At 39.4% G+C, this 17916-nt stretch overlaps 1 protein-coding gene across 1 annotated transcript; it reads left to right on the forward strand.

The window, feature by feature from the left end:
* Positions 1–16451: 16451 nt before the first annotated feature.
* LOC147658300 (mitochondrial pyruvate carrier 1-like) lies at positions 16452–17916 on the forward strand. Its single transcript, XM_086903153.1, has 3 exons — positions 16452–16784; positions 17222–17322; positions 17627–17916. The coding sequence occupies exons 1-3, from the start codon at positions 16735–16737 to the stop codon at positions 17800–17802; spliced, it is 327 nt and encodes a 108-aa protein (XP_086759279.1). The 5' UTR covers positions 16452–16734; the 3' UTR covers positions 17803–17916.

Below are 17916 nucleotides of genomic sequence, written 5' to 3' on the forward strand. Positions count from 1 at the left end.
AAGTTTTTATTATAGCAATAAAGGATTTACTTATTGATCGAATCGTCATTCGGAAATTCGAAAAGCAATTAAGGAATTTCAAATTGGAAACATAAAGAAAATCACTTTAAACTTATTTATTACAAGTGAAATTTTTGCAAGCGAAAATCTCAAATAACTATTAATATCAAATTCTTCTTCTTTCGTCGATCATTTGTCTTTCATTTCAAAAACTGTTTAAAATACTTAACTGTTATACAAATTTCAAGTATCCCAAGTATCTATAATAATTTTATCCGTTATCACCTATCCCGCACGATATTTTTATTTTCTCTCCCAGAAATGTGATCGCTCGCGCTATAGCCTTCCGTATTTCCCGAATCGTTCCTCCACGGCCAGACAAGGTCGAGATTCCCGTTCGATGCAAACGATCGAGATAAATGGTCCAAAGGGTGTGGACTCTCCGAGACGAGCGGCAGAATCCTCGAGGATTGGAGGCAGAGACAAAAGGGGGCGAGAGGGATGGCGGGGCGAAACGAGGGGTCGAGTGCGGGGGTCAATCTATAATAAAGCCCGCGTTATCTCTGCTGGGTAGCGTGAACGAAGGCCGGGGGCCTCGTAAAAAAAAAAAAAAAAAAAAAAAAGGGAGGATGCTGCTTAAGAACGGATTACGAGAATGAAATCGGCCGGACCGATGCTTAACCCTCGACGAAATCGCTCGATCCTCGCGCTTCTTTATCTTACGTGGCGCGCCTATTTTGATTAGAAAAATATCTAAGGAAAAGCAAGGGGGAAAAAAAATAATAGAGAAATAAAGAGAGATGGATCGGTGAAAAAAAATGTAATTTTAACTTGTGAACGAACTGAAACGAAATGTTGAGGAACAATTTTTTAACGAAGCTTCGTTTCTTTAAATATATATATAAGTTTCTTAACGGCGTGTGAGATAGAGATTAAGAGAATTTATTTAAAAACTTGCTATGTATTTTTCACACGAATGAGTTCGACTTTGAATGATTAAATGTGATTGTCGTTCATTGTCCAACAATTAAAGGAGGAGAAATGAATTTGTTTGATTAGCACGTATACCGTGATTAAATAAATTATCTGGCGATTAATATCAAGCGTTTCGAACGGGAACTGCGTATACCATGAAAAAGACAGGAAATGAATTATTTTCCTCGGCATCGTCGTGACGAATCATTCCTGTGTACTGACCCTTTTCCCCTGCAATCTGGTCATCATTATTCCGAACGATTGAACGCAGTTGTTGGCAATTGGTAATTCAATCAGCAATTGTGAAAAATCAAACAGAGAAATGGTGGCCAACACATATTAATCGGAAAAGAAAAAGAAATCGAAAGCAAGTTGAATGTGACACAACATTGATACTAGCCAAAAATTATTGAAATTATTTTTCTACATACATCTATAAGCTAGCCATAACAATAATAATAATTATCCTTCCTTAATAATCCAATATATCCAATCTTAACAATTCGAAATTTAATATTTTATAGTCCCCGTTTTATTCCTACATTTTTCCAATATTCGTGTACACTTTCTAATTTTATTACAACACTTGGATGCAACATAATTTCGAAAAACTTTCAAATCTCTTCCTCTTTTCCTTTGTGTGTAATAAACTTTTTTCCCCCTCCCATTAAAATTTTCGAAATTCATCATCAGAAAATGAGCTGGTAACTTAATTAAATCGACGAATATGTTTGAAACGATCCCATTAAAAAAAAAAAGATACCGTAATTTCCCAGAACGGTGTTCAACCCTTATGAAGCCCGCAGCTGACGTATTATCACGTCACGGCTAGGGAACCGCCGATCTACCTGTTACCCGACGCATCAGCCGTGAAAACCGCATTGTTCGCAATAATTCATAAATGGAGTAGGGAGGCACGATCCCTAACCCTTTTATGCTAATGGGGGGGGGGGGAATAGGGGAGAGTGGAGTGAACGTCGCGGTGATTTTTATCTCGGGCACTTTAAAGCCCATTTGCTTAATGAGGCGCGATACAAGGCCCGTTTTATAAAGTGAGCGAGGGCACGTGAAGCGTGGCGTCCAGTCCCCCCTCAGCGTGAACAGGTTATCAACGAATTAACTCGTTACGCGCCCGGCCTCGCGTATTTTCACCTGTTCAGCGGCGGCATTATGCAAATCCCGTTTAACGTATTTTTTTCAACCGCCTCATTCCTTCGCCCATCATTCGGCCAATTAAAAATCCTTCCTTTCCGCGGAAATATTCGCCGTTTATATAATTATCGTGGAAACGATCTATCTTGAGATGGGAAGAGGAGGAGGAGGAGAAGGAAGAAATCGAGAATTTTATTGCGCGTAAGATCTTTTGGAGGCGTTGAATGAAATTTGGCATCGATCCTTTTGATCACGATTTACGCTTGTGCGAGTGAATAATTGCGTGTTTTCAATCATATCGTTGAAAAGTAACGATTTTTCTTCTTTGACAGAAATGTATGGACAGCTTGTTAATTTGAAAATTACTCAACAATTATTAAAATTGTTACAGACGATATTGATCGAAGTTCGAATAATTTTTCCCGTAAGAGGAAGAAGTGCGAATTAAAATTTGATGACTTACTTTTTTACAAGGACAAGGGCTTGTTAACAAAAGAAGAAAAAGAAAAAATAAGAATTCGATTTTGAAGGATCCTCTTCGTGAGACGAGGCTTTCGTTTCGATCGTTACAGTCGATCGTACATCTCCAGAATCTCTAATAGCTCGCCGCAAACAATAGAAAAATTATTTTCACGAGAGTTAGTCGTAAGTTTCGCAATTTTTCCCCGCATAGCTCGTTTATTCACCGCGCGTGATGAGTTTTACATCGTAACGTGGTTATACGGAGGACTACGACCGGTCTACATGCACCAACTTTCCCGATTTAGGAATGATGTACGAGAGATCCTGGCTACCTATACTTCCCTTCATTCCACGAGAATCACGTGGAATCTTGTGTCTTTCGAGGAATTGTCCTCGAAAATTTTGCATCGATTCTCGTCGGAGATCCATAACGGGATGAATCGTTATTGCCCCATCGAAGTAATAAAAACGTCCAATGAAATTTTCTTGAGGAAAAGTTTTCTGGAAAATATCTCTGCGAACCGTTTGATATCTACAGGCACTTTTGCTCGAATAAAATCGAAATCAAGAAGAGAGTTTGTAAGAAATATTTTTTTTTTTCTTTTAAGAAAAACTTTCTTTTTTTTAAATACGAAATTGATCATTAGTTATTTGAATATTAATCGAATAAGTTTAAAAATAAATGGTTTTTTATATCATTAAACTAAAAAGAACAATATAATTCCGTTTAATGAGCACAATTTATACGAATAAAATTTTAAATAGTCTGAATTATTTGAACTCTAATTAAGCTTCTTTTATCTTAACTATCGTTTTTTTTACGAGCGTATTTATAATATAATTGGAGATGTAAATTATACGTTTCGTAGGAAAAAAAAAAAAAGGTAAATAAAAAAAAAATTATCTCATTAAACATAATGTAATTATTACTTGCTTGCAAATAATTTTTATCCACGATACAAAGTTGCTATTATTATGTTTAATTAGTATTATTACGCTAGACAGTAAAAAAACTAAAGCCAGTAAAAACTTAATTAATTTAACACTGGATAATTATTACACCTGCAATGTTACTCTCAAATTTGAATGTTTCCTGAAAATCCTCTCGTACGAATCCCCTCTAAATTCTTATTATAAACTCTTATTATTATAAACATAAAAAATCATACATACTGGTACACGAAAAAATTAAATACACCTCTATTACACGAATAACCTGATTATACCTCTATAAACCTGCTCCATGAACGGGGATCTTGTTCATCTTGATGTTCGAAAAAAAAAATAACGACCGTATTAAACGCCCTCCCATATCCGAAAATTTCATAGATCCAACCGATATAATTAAAACGTCGAACGTCGATTAATTACATTTTTCTTTTCTCTTTTTTTTTTTTCTTCTTCAAAGAAGGATCACGCGATTTCGTATCGCTTAATAATCCGTAACAAGCTATTAGGCCTATCGCACGAGCGCAGATGTAGAGAGGGAAGGGCGAGAAGGGTGGCCACAGTCATAAAGACCGCCGACAACCCCAGAAGTAGCTGAAGTTCGAACGATCTCGCGCCGTCGAACGAGGAGATTTCTTTTAATTAAACTGCCCCCACCCCCCGTTCCTCTTGCTTTCCCGGTTTCCACCGAAAACGGGACTTCCAGGACATAACAGCCGACAGGCACGCGTTATCAGCGTTCGCCAGCAGTCCAATCCCCACGTCAGTTGGCTACTTCTCCGCCCCCCCTCTTCTACTCCCCTCGTCGCTGATCCATTCCTGGCTTTTGATCAAACTTGACGCGTTACGATGCTAATGTTTTTAGTTAAGAAAATGAAGAAAGTTTCATCGATTATTATTTTCTCTTTATACATATTTCTTTCTTTTGTCGCAAAGTTCGGTATGTGATATTTATTAAAGGAAACATCGAAATTTAAATCTTGAAAATTCGTCTGAAAATATTTTAACAATTACACTTGTACGTTTTATAGGAATTCACGTTGAAATTAGCCAAAATAACCCGCACCAAGATTCGATAAAATTTCAAATCAAATTATTGTAACAATCGCCAAATATATTTTACAGCGGGTGATTCTCGTTATTAAAATGGTGAAAGACGAAGGAACGATACGAAGTTCCATTAGCAAAGGGGTTCAGAAGATGATGAAAATATCAGTATCTGGGGGTTGTTTATCACCGTGTCGTTCGCACGTTCCACGGTGGCGGGCACACGTGGCCGACAATTCCGTGAGCTGTTCACTTTTATAGGAGTGGGCCAGGTGAGGAAATAAAAAGCTTCGAGCACGTCGAGGCATAGGCCGAGGTGAGGATATTATACCGTTGATTCCCGTTGTGTGTCACACGTTGGACGATCGTAACTTGGCCCGTGAGAAGAAGGTGGCCACTCCCCTCCTCCTTCTCCCGTCCAAGGCAAAATTACTTATAATATCTGTCAACGAACAGACCCGGCAGCGGTGTTACAGTCTCGCTACAATCCCTTGGAGAAATGCCCTCTTTATTATCTATCAGAACCAATCTACCGGACACTTTCCTCCTCCTTCCATTCCATCCCTTCGTCTCTGTTCCTTCCAAGGTAGAGATGGCGTAATCGATCCCGGTGTCTAATTATTGGAATTTGATTTTCAGGGAGCAGGAAATTTTCAGATCTTCTGTTTATCGTTACCTTGCTCGGGATGATCGACTTGGCAATACGAACGAATAATTGCTGTTTCAAAGAAAATAGTCGATAGCCGGAAAAGAAACTTTATAAAATTAAGCATACATTGAATCGTCGAAGATATAAAAGAGAACTTCCCCTCCGGCAAAGAATTAGCGGCTTAACAAACAGATTCACCGTTAAATATCGTTCTAATTGAAGCCTGGCAGCACACCTGAAAGCCGAGCCAATTGTCCAATCTCGGCAAAGAGGAGGAGGAGGAAGTTAAAGGTGGCGAGATCGAGGGAATCGTTTTCTCTACGGCCGGGGATCGAAATTTGAAGGTAGGTGGCTGGCCCGACCAGGTTGACGTTCCTCCTCGAAATGCCTCGAACGTACCACCACGTATAAACCACCGTGGTCGGCTAATTTAGACCGACTGTTCCGTGAAATTACTCGAGCTCACTACTGGTAATGAGAGGGTGGTGACGAGGGAAGGATATCCGCAACCCTTGGACAGTGGCCGGCTAATCACGGCTCGTTAGCGAATTGAATGCGCCTCGAATCGTGTGCAAAGTCAAAGAGGATGACGCTTTCTATCCCTCGAGAAGATAGAGCCTCGCGCCCTTCGCCCTCGAAACGGATCGTTTCGGTCGCTTTTGTCGCGTCGTAGTTTCAATTTCGAGAAAAGCGAGTGAAAAAGAAAGAATGGGTTCCCTGAATCGATTTACAAACACGTTCGAGATGGGTGAAATTTGTCTAAGAAATGGAGGAACGTGTTGTTTGCCACGACATGGATGATGCATTTCCACCAGTGTTCGAACTGTAGGAAGAGGCGGGTGTCGCCGACTTAATGGACACCCTATATTTGCTCATTAACGCACCCCTCCCGTCGCGAATCCCGGAGCACTTGCACAAACTCTCGACGACGACGACGACGACGACGACGACGAGGAGGAGGAAGAGGAGGAGGAGGAGGAGGAGGTCCTCGCACAAAGGGAATAGGGAGACTGAGGAGGAGAGATCGAGGGATGAGGGAGGCAGGAAGAAAGGATGGGGAGAGGGAGAGGAGCCCTCATTAGGAGCTTTGCGAGAGGAAAAGCGATACACTGCGTCGAGACGCAACTTACGCTTTTGAAGACGAGAGAGCTAAGAAAAATGCACTTCTCTCGGAGAAAAATCTCCTATAGTCCTTTATAACGCGCGTCGCTTTCCTTTGATAAACGGATTCTTCTTTTATCGGAGAGGAAGAAATTTTTCAAAACACAATTTGTATTTAAAATTGAAAAATTGTCGTTGAACGATTCTTTTCTTCGTCGAGGGAAGAGAAAAAGAAGAAAGTAATCGTTGATATATATATATATCGGAAATTTAAATTTTTTTTTTTTTTTATCTAAAAGATTCTTAACTCGTTTTTCTCTTCGAGGAATAATGATAGATTTTTGGAATAAATAATTTTATCGCGATTCTTCTTATGAATTTTATAATTATATTATATTGGAAATAACGTGCTATTTATGTCATAGTTATTTGAATCAGTTGTCATTCGTATCTTATCTTTTGAAATAACTCGATAAATTTCGCAACTCTTATAAAAATATTAAATAATATTTTTATTATCTTTATTTTCTAAGAGATACTACATTAAGGAAAGTATTCTTTGAATCATTTATCTCAGTGGTTCTCAAATCTTTCTGTAAATCTGTATCATCGAAAATTTAAAAATTCCAACATCATCAATGTCATTTATCGTATTTAAAATGCAGTAACTTTTTTCTTTTAAAAGATTTGCATGCAGTGAGTTAATACTAGAGACTAGTACAATTAAAAAATGAATTAATAACGAATTAATCTGTAATCTTCAATTCAAAATTAAAACAATCGAATAGATAATTAAAAGTAAAACTTCTTGAACAAAGAAGTTTTACTTTATATTGCGTTATTATAAATTATCCATGAAAATCATTGTCGAAATGGAAAAACGACTTGTATGAGATCAACTACAAGTACACTTGATCGAAATCAAATGGAAAAAAATTTCCAATTTTTCGAGCAGCCATCGAATCTAATATCTTTTTCATCGTCCAATCTTCTTTATCGATCGAACCTCCGAAACAATTGCCGACTCGTCTCACGACCGCGAAATTTGAATGTTAATATCGGCCATCCGTCAGCGAAACAATCGAGGCGTACATAACACATCGGGATTCCATCGATCGTACGAGGAGAAATGCGAACGCTCCTCGATCCCGAGCGTTCGTCCTCCTAACGAGCGATCCGATCCGGCCGCGAATTGGCTAAAAACCATATTACCGACGGTGATAATAATTCCACGAAGGGGGACAAACGACGAGGCTCGCGTTCCCAACGTTGCACGAGATTTAATCGTCGCGCGTGGATATGAAATCTAATGTGCCCTCTAAGTATCTCGACTTGAAATCACGACTTGTATATTAATCGTGGCTAACGCGCGTCGTGACTATGTTTTGAAATGGCGCGCGTCGGGTGATGGAGAGAAAGAGAGGAAGGGGGGGGGGAAGAAAGGGAGAGAAAAAAAGGATGAAACCAGAGCGATTTTCTTCGCCGCCCGTTACGAAGAAGCGGGGCTGCTTCGACTCGTATTTAATCGTAAGACGTTTCACCGTGAACCGGTCACGCTAATACGTTCCAAGAATCAGGATCGAGCAAATTTTCGCACTTTTTACCACGCACGCGCGGATACGTTTTTCGCCTGGTTATTCGATATGAGTGACAACAGGTTGAATATTCGATTCTCTCTGAGAGAAATCGAAATCGATTTTGTATCTTCTCTTTCCCATCTTTTAAGTTGATATGAATTTATACGAGTATATATGCAAAAAACATTTCTTTTCTCTGTATAATAAAATTCTACTCTATTATTAAATGTTGAATACGGAATTTTGACGAATCATAATATCTTCTCACTTCATGAATTAGGAATCATCTTTTGCGTTGCATTAAATCTGCTTCGTTACAATATACGCGATCATCTCATTCGTAAAGACGAACAAGTAGAAAAGAGAAATGATGATGACGATTGTAAAAACCTTACCTTAGGAATTCTTGGCGGATCAGATATTATCGCACGACATAACTCCATTATTATCGCGAGGCATTTTTCCTCGCAGCCTTACATAAACGGAGTTCTTTCGCTCGTTCGAGCATCGGTAATTAATGGAGAGCACGGTGACGAACCGTTCACGCGGATGAATAATTCACCGATCGATTCTGTACCAGTGCAACACTTGGTACCACGGCATTGTTCCCCTGTTCCGTCGATTCCCACGTTACGTAAAATACGGTGAATTTAATGATGAGAAAGGAGATAAATCCCGCGCTGAAAAATTTGCTACCTTCCTCCTCTTTTCTTATTTCCTTCTCTCCGTCTCAACCGTTCCCTCTTATAAAACCCCTGTTAAAACTTCTGATTCAATTATTCGTCGCTACGTTCAAAGTATTCTCTGACGTGTACAAAGAAATATACATATTCGTTTGGAACGATAATAAATTTGTTCTGTTTGATTTCTCAGTCTCAGTTTCAATATTGATCGATTAACCAACTATATAACCGCTGATCGTATACCGTTTGAAAAGCGCCTACCGCCAAGCGTCAAAAGGATATAATTTACAACCCAATCCTGCACGACGCAGCCAGCCGGCCGGCAAGAAGCGGATAATCGCAATCAAAACATAAAACCCGCGCAATAAGACGAATCAGTTCGGGGCGTGCCAAGAATCCTAACCGTACTCATTAAGGGGCCCGGATTCCGCTCTGATCGCATTTGCGTCACGATTATTGAGCGCGAGGCGTACGTGAAATTCTCGACAGCTATTAAAATCGGCCTCGATCGGGCCGGACGTGGAAGAAACCGAAAGTTCGCGATCCGATTTCTTCTCCACGGATTCCACGGTTCGATCGATGATCGTTTCCTTTTTTGCCTGTGCTCGATCGATACCCATGAATATTCATGATCGCGACTTATGCAGAACATCCGTTCGCCAACGGGTTCGCCGCGAAGTGGCAAGGCGGGGAAAGATGGAGGTTGCTCGTCGTCTTATTTTCCCCGATCGCGGCAGCTTCTTGTTCCTCGATCGATTCCCCGTATTCCCCACCGCCCCTCGAGCGACAGCTACGTTCCTCACGGGGCCTTTTAATTAACGGGGAATCAATCAATGGCGGTCTTCATGGAATTCCGAAGAAAAGCCAACGACGGGATAGGGGGTTGGGGATGGATCCACCAGGATCTTTCTGGAGAAACGAAAAGTGAAAACCGAAAACTGTAATTGGAACACGTGACAAAGATTACACTTTTGATTAGGAGAAAAGGATTATTTTCTCGCAGGGAAAAAAATTAAATAGTTGTTTTATTTGTATATCGTTGAATCGATGATTTGATAAAAGATTAATTTCACGTGTGAAATCTTATTAGAATCGAATAAATTACGATAAATCGAGCGGTTCGATTTATCTCTCGTTCTCTAGGCAGGGAGCAGAGGCGGAGTAGGAAGGCGCGATCAGATTCGTTTGCCATCGGAGAGAGGAAGATCGGGTTGCCGAATTTCAAGGAACGAGCTGGAACCAATAAAAATGCCCGACATTCCCCGGGACTTTCTCCACGCTTCTCCACGTTTTTCCACCCCCGAGCAAGAGTGGCGTGTTCCAGGCCAAGCTGTCCTGAAAAGTAACGACCACGGTATCCTCCGCTTGTACTTTCTCGAAGCCCATCAAAGACTAACCAAATATTTGTCGAGGTCCTCGTCGACCCTCCAAAAAGGAGGGGATGTCCCTCGCTTTAAACGCAACCGCGTGCACCTCTGCAAAAAAAAAAAGGAGGGAGGGAGGAAAAGATTTCGTTTCGTGGAGATCTTTTGTATCAAATCGCGAACACGGATCGGCCTGTGACGGGATCTCTGTCTCGGATTCTTTAATTTCTGTAATTGCAAGGGGGTTCGAGGAATCTCGAAAGAAAAGAGGGTGAAAAGAGAGGGGAGAGATTTCTCCCTTTTTCGGCTTCGTTACGGGACGTTAAACGACATTGTCCGAATTGTCAACGGACGAAAGTCAAACATGTCTTAGTTTTTTTTTTCCCCTAGAAATTATAACGATGGTGTTCCGTTACTTCTCTTTTTGGCGGTGGAGGAAGAAACATCTTGGATTTTGGAAAATTTCGACAGTTCTATCTGTGATATAATTTTGGGAAAAATTTCCGAAGATGTGATGTTAAATTCGAAAATAATATTATATTGGATAGAAATTTGGAATTATAGGCTTCGTCTTGTTGTATCGAGTTACAAAGATTTTCGACGTTGTGATTCATTTTATTAGAGACATTCTGATAATGGATGCGTACGAAAATTTTCAAAAATCTTTTTACAGCTTTATCCGTATACAACGCATAAATTGATTAAAATTGATTGAGTCAAAGCATTTTACAAAAAGAAATTGTAAGAATAAATTTTTAAAGAACGAAGGTTGAAAGGAAGAAAAGTGTTTAAAAGTGCTTTTTTCGAATTTGAATTTCACAAAGAAAATTCAACCACCCTGTTGTACAGGGATCGTAGAAAAAGAGTTGGTTTCTTGTTTCGACGAAAGGAATCGATTTTATCGCGGAGAAATATAATCAACGTTTCACCGTAATCGTCGAAATAGGATCGTTCGGTCTCGTTTTACCAGTCCAAGGATCCTCATTATCCTTATAGCATAGAGACACAAAGAAGAAACGGAAGGGAAGAAGAGAGAGAGAGAGAGAGAAAAAGGGGTGGCGATATTCCACGGTGAACTGGAGAAATTCCGGAGTCAAATTACCCCTCTCTTCCACTCGATGCTGCCCCTTCGCCCCGGCTTTATTGGATTCTTAAACGTTGACATTTTGGACAAAAGTGGCCGAGGAGAATGCGCCATGAAACTCACCGTTCCAAACTTTCGCACAACCTTGCCAAATTGGTCATCTCTTAATTATTTGGATCTCCATCTTTATCGATCATCGAGTAGAGATCATCAGTTTTGAATTTGTATAATTTTTAATTCTCTCTCTTTTTTTTTTTCTTTTTGACTTAATAATTTTTTTCTTTTCTCTTTTTCTTTCTCCGGTTTTGAAAATTTCAAAACACATTTATACAACGAGAAGAATATATATTTTTGTGTTATAATTCTAAAACTAACAAGTAGACGTATTATTATTGCGTAATCTTCATATCAGTTTCGATCAAAGATATAATAATTTACATTGGCTAAACTCGTTCAATCATATTTTCTTATCGATTTATCAAAAACCTATCTTCCACCATTATCGATAATTTATTTCAAACGATACCTATCTATATCTTTCCTTATATAGAGAGATAAAGTGGATCATTGAAATTTATCGAGGATAGTTAAGTTTGGAAACGTTCTCTATATACACGGTGTATGAAAACGAAAACATCGCGAGTCGATTCGCGATTCGTTCAATATTCATCGATCCGCGGACGTAAAAGTCGGATGTAATCCTGTAAAAATACAAGGTTTTTACCTCGAAGGTGGATCAACACAGACCGCTTCTCCCATCGTTACAATAACATTTCTCTGCTCCCGCTTTTGTATTTTGTGAGTCAATTCGAAACATGAATCGTATATAATAATTCAATCTAACCCAAGGAAAAAACAACCCGGATATTATTCGTTCCCTAAACTCCATGCTCGTGGAAATTATAATGGAAAATAGTCGGAATTTCGAACGAATCGAAACCCTCTGCTCATCGAATCTGAATTGATTTTCTGAAAAATGTATCTCGTTTCGAGGAATAAAATTTAAGGACGAGTTGTTGTTATCCACCGATTATCCTCGAATTAAGGAAGTTTCACGCCCCCAGCCTCTAAGCTTTTGCGTAGAATTACAGTCTCTGAGAGTGGAATAATGTAGCACGTACCAGTTCACGCGGTGGATGCGGGGCTGCTTGCAATTCCGATGAGAAAACTGAGTGCTAGGTGAGGCTTGCTCGCATCTCGACGGATTTCTGTCCTCTCATACATATTGTGATTACTTCCAAAGAAGGATTGAGGGAGGAAGACGTGGGAAATCTGGCCAATGGGAAAAGAAATCGCCCCTCTCCCCTACTTTTCCCTTAATAAATATCGAATTTTTTCGTTTAAACGTGTATGCTTCGCGCACAAAATCGCGCTAAATTATCTACAACTTTTGAAAAATTAAGTTAAGAAAACATATTTACAGAAAATTGAACGAAAGGCAAACGTTTATATTTTATAATGTCGCAAATTTGATTAAAAACTGATCGAGCGATAGTAACGAGGAGAGTAAGGAAGGAATGGAGAAAATTTGGGACGAATGAACGGATTAAAATCGATTAAAATCATGAAACATGTAACGAATCATTCCTCGCGATGCAAGAAACGTTCCCATTTCGATCCGCCGCGTGCGGGTTTCCCCCCGTCGCGACGATGCTAAATAGCAGAAACATAATTTCGTGAGTGCAAGGGAATTGCTTTATCGCTCGGAATAATGGCCCTGTATTCACGGCCGGCCCTCTCATAACTCTCCTCCTTTCCATTGCACTTTTCGGAGATTACACGTGGCGTCGATTCAACAGCGATCGAAGCCCTCCTCGTTTTGCATCGTTGAACTTTCTTTCATCGCGAAAATTATGTTTTCGTGTAATTTTTTTCAAAGTATATTGTGAGTGGGAAGGAAAGGGAGAGATAGAAAAGGTGAAGAGAAAGTTTTACAATAAAATTTCATTATTCATAACAAGGCGGAATATTAATATAATAAATCGCCTAATAGAAAACATTCTGACTTTTGAAGCATAAACGAGAGAGCATAATCCCTTCACAAAACGAGAAAATAAAAATCCAAGAAAGATCATAAGATAAAATCTTCTCGATCGTAAGTTGATGTACCAGATAATAATATCAAATCTTTTTACACGGATATAATTCCCTCCAATTTAATAGCTAAACAAAATTCTCTCCAAAATTTCGAACTTATAATATATCATTGATTCGTTAATCAACGTGCCAAGACTAATCGTTGGTCGGTCCAATTAGGAGCAATTACCCACCAATTCGAATATTTTATCAGGATAATTACCCCTCGTAATAAAGTCTCATCCGAGTCGAGGAAGGAGGAGGACAATCAGCGAGACGATCTGGACCAGTGGTTGGATCGGCTGCTCGTCTCCGACCGGCAGAAACGGGTAATTAAAAGCATTGTCAGGGCTACAAAAGCACGGAGGAAGGGTTACAATCGGCGTGGGGAGGAGAAAGGACGAGAGGAAGAAACGCAAGAGGAGACACGATGGACGCTCAGGCGGGCTTCTTCCGTGGCGGGCAGAGACCGATTCGTAATTACAAAGTGCGATCTAAATCAATCTTGATTACACACGGTGGGACACTGTGTCTCGACGATGTAGTAAAAGTAATACAAAAAGATAGAAGATTGCGTGTTATTTAGGGACGATTAAATATAATCGTCCAATAATTATTAACTAGGCAAAAACAGCAAGGATCGATGATGATACATTAATAGAAAGAAAGAATTTCTGTTATTCGTTTAATTGCGTTATATCTCTCTCTTTTGAAAAAAATTATATTTCTAAAAAAAAAAAAAAACTCAAGTTTACTTTGACGTTAATAGTTATTTGATTAAATCTTTCGTTTCGTTATGGACGTATCTACTCTCAACCATCTGATCAAAACGTTATGGAAACGCATCGTCCCGAGTCCCTCATATCCCGGCAATCACGGGAACCCCTTTTCGGATTCCAGGAACGCGATTGATCCAGGGATGGCGCCGATAGCGTCGATTGAATTCGACCGAAACAGGCAATTAAAACAGCGCGGTTGGAATCCGTTCTGGATTCCGCTCTGCTGAAAAAGACAGAAGGGGTGAAGAAGTTGAGAAGCGAAGGGAAACAGGGACAGGAGAGGTGACACGCGCGGATCCATGGATGCCTCCCGGCGGCGCATCAAGGCGAGGCTATCCTCCTCTTCTTCTTCTTCTTCTTCTTCTCTGAGGGAAACAATTACTCCGTGACCGAGTGCATAAATAAGGAGAAAGAGTAACGGCCAAACAGCGGAGGCTACAATGCCTTTGCTGACTGATTTGCATCGACGAGATGCGCCAGCCTCTCTCTCTCTCTCTCTCTCGGTGGTCTTTCGTTGGAAGAACCGGCGTAGAAAATTAAGAAGATTCGACTTTCGATTGTCGAAAAGATTATCTACGAGTCTTCGTATCATCTTGAATCATTTTTTTATTATCCAAATTTTCATTTTCTAAATCGATCAATTTAAAATTCGAACGATATTACTTTAAATTATAAAAGAGATCAAGATTTTTATGAATTTTCTTCCGGGATAATTCTGACAATTTTGAATTAAAAAGAATTAAAGAACTTAAATAAATCGTTTTAAATGTAATAGTAAAAAAAATTCTTTCTAAGTAATAAGATAAATAGCGATATACAAGAGAAGAATAGTCTATTCCGACATAAATGAAAGTTATTTTCCTTTATATTCCAGCATGTAGCGTCCTTTCCACTGGATGGAAAGTATAGTTAAGGGTTGGCTGAGTTTATTCACCGCCGCGACTTTTTATCCGCGGAAAAGGGAGAGGAAACGTGTGTCAAGGGGTGACTGTGACTGTCGGCGGGTATTTCGAAGAAAGGAGGACCGGGGGTTGGCAAATACGAAGGACGCATTCAGATCAGTCTCCGGAGGAGAACGAGGGGAGGTATAGAAAAGGTTTTCGGGACGCGTCAGCAAGAAACATCAAAGTCCGTGCCATTTCCTCCGCCCGAATACAAATGAAATGTTCTACGTACTGGCGATTGTATCGTTTTCTTGTCGATACATACCAATTTGCGCGAGAGATACGCTTGTCTAATAAAAAAAGAAGTCTAAGGAAAAAGGGAAAAACTTGTGTCTTTCCTCGATGAGAATTGATGCGAAAATTGAATTTTGAAACTTGGGCTTGCAAAATAGCATTATAACCAAATCTTCGTTTATCATTCATAAATAATGGAATAATATTTCTTAAAATCCATTTTATATTTATACCAAAGAATCTTTTATCTTAATAATCAACAAATGAAAATCCTTCAATTTTCTTTAAATTCATATTATTAATTCGATTAATATTTGATTAACACAATTTCCCATTTCTTTATGCGCTTTGGAATTAAAACGAAACGATCGATAGAAGCGTAAGACGGTTGATAAAATAAATAGCGAAGGAAGAGAAGGGAGAAGTGCATGTAAACGACGCGACCGTGGAATCGCGAAATACACCGGCCATAATACGCGAGACAGAAAATAGCGGCAATACTCTTGAGTGGCTGGAATGGTGGCCTGGGGGACCTACGGGGATAAGGATTTGCTCCAAGGGGAAATACTCGTGCGAGTGGCACATGCGGGAATGCATATGCAGGGAACAGCGAGCGCAGGTACGCGCCATTTATTGGCGCTTCCAGGGTTCTCCGTGGAAAATCTTAAATCTCTTTTACCATTCTTAAAAAAACATTCCTTTGAAACAAATTTACTTCAAATTTACCTTGTTTGCTTAAAAAAAATAATCGAAAGTATTCGTATTAATCAAATCAAACCATTGATAATAAATTCTTTGATAATAAATTCGAACACGCGACACGAACATTCTCGAATTCATACGATTATCAAAATCTCTTATATTTTTGAATAATTCCTCGAAAATATTTCATACTTGTCGTGTTCTCCATATCGAAGCTCGATGTGATTTTTCTTTTTTTTTTTTTTAATTCTCCATGGAGGAGGGTGCCGAAACGTACGCGACACGCCACTGAGATTCGAGGACCGTACAGTCCGCCCCCTTCCCAGATCAATAATACCATTCCCGTCCTCGGCGCATGTGCGCTCGAATATCTCCCCATAAGCGAACTGGTTTCCACCCCCGGATGAACTACGCTCCGAACGCCTTGCACCCCTCCATGCAACATTCATAGCGCCATCAATATTATACGCGCGAAATAATAACCTGTGCATTTATTATAAGGGGAGGATGTTGTGGCTCGTAAGAGTTTCGTAAAAAAAAAAAAAAAAAAAAAAATAAGAGAGAAAAAGATTCGACGAAGAAATGATAAATTATGCGTGTAAACTGTTATGCAAATCAATTGGTCGAGGGTGAGAGATCGAGGGAAATGATGGATCGATGTTCGAGAGAGGATTGTTCTTAGGTGGGAAAGCGACGTTTGACGCGGAATTAATTGTCTCTGTCGAGAGTGATTAAGGAGAGATTGATCGATTCGATCTCTTCCACGAAAGAATCAACGCGCCAATTTTTTTCTTTTTTCTTTGCAACGCGAAGTATGCAATACAAAATTATTATCAAATCGATTCCCTAGCATGTTTATGTCAAGATATTATATACGAAAAGGTTACACAACCATTTCTCGGTTGATCTTCCATTCGTCGTTCGAGATATTAACGTTACGAAGATAAAATATCGAAAATGGGAACTCGAAAATGGCTCACCGACGATATGAAGAAATATTTAAAGAGGTAATCGTCGCTGATTTCGCCAGGTTTAACGATCGGGAGAAGGAAGAGCTTAATTAATCTCGCGATTCGAACACGATGTTTGCATTATCCCACGAAAGAGGAGAAATGGACGGACAAAGGGAAGAGAACGATAGAAAGGGTCTAGTCGCGTCGTAAAATCTTTACTACCGACAGATATCCCACCGAAAAAATTGTTCCCATCGCGCTTATGTAATCTCAGATCCTCGAATTTCCTCGTACATATCCCATTTTTCGTTTCATTCCTCTTTACCTTTCCCCCTTCTTCTCGAAATACATCGTTTCAATCGTGGATACCATCCCCTCCTCATCCCATCCACAGTAATACATACATACATACATACATACATACGAATAATTTATGAAAAACGAGCTACTTGGTTTTTTCTCTCACACTTTTTCCTTTTTTCCATTCTTAGCACGCACTTTTGGGGACCGGTGCTCAACTGGACGATACCCTTAGCAACCATATCCGACACGCGAAAGCATCCAAAAATCATTAGTGGAAGGATGACTTTCGGTAAGTTGAACCGAAGGCTAGGCATCGTCGTTGAATCTTTGAGTTTCGTTGGTCGTAATAATCGCATGCATCACGATGAACCGAAAGAACGAGGAGAGATCGAGAGAAATGGCTCCATAAAATAATTGCCGCTCGAATTACCGTTTATTTCTTAATTTTTATTTCCTTCATGGAAATATTAGGCGATTAGGAAGGGAGGCTATCATTTGGGTGTTAGAAAAACGTGAAAATTTTCGCGCTTTCTTCTTTTTATCCCCTTTCTTCCTTTCCTCTCTCTCCTCTCTAGTTTGCTTTTATTTTTTAGCGCTAGCTCTTTATTCCACGGTATTCATGAGATTCGCCTTGAAAGTGAAGCCGAGAAATATGATGATGTTCGCCGTCCACTTCGTCAATACCTGTGCGCAACTTGTGCAAGGTTATAGGTTTATCCAATATAATTATATCTCGCCAGAGCCTTATGAAGATCAAAACAAAAAATAACTTCGTATATTTTTAACTTATAATTATAGAAACTTTATTTATAATATTATTTAATATTATTATAATTGTAGAGACATTTAAATAACATTTTTTAATAAAAGCTTTTTAATAAAA

This window comes from Apis florea, unplaced genomic scaffold (assembly GCF_048593485.1).
Source record: "Apis florea isolate Af1SG1 unplaced genomic scaffold, ASM4859348v1 contig_2291_pilon, whole genome shotgun sequence".
Taxonomy (NCBI): domain Eukaryota; kingdom Metazoa; phylum Arthropoda; class Insecta; order Hymenoptera; family Apidae; genus Apis; species Apis florea.

Bases quoted from the DNA above. Each gene is read 5' to 3' on its own strand.
- LOC147658300 (XM_086903153.1), top strand. From the start codon at position 16,735: ATGGGAACTCGAAAATGGCTCACCGACGATATGAAGAAATATTTAAAG. The intron at 16,785-17,221 runs GTAATCGTCGCT...TTCCATTCTTAG, and splicing joins ATGAAGAAATATTTAAAGAG to CACGCACTTTTGGGGACCGG. The intron at 17,323-17,626 runs GTAAGTTGAACC...TTTATTTTTTAG, and splicing joins TAGTGGAAGGATGACTTTCG to CGCTAGCTCTTTATTCCACG.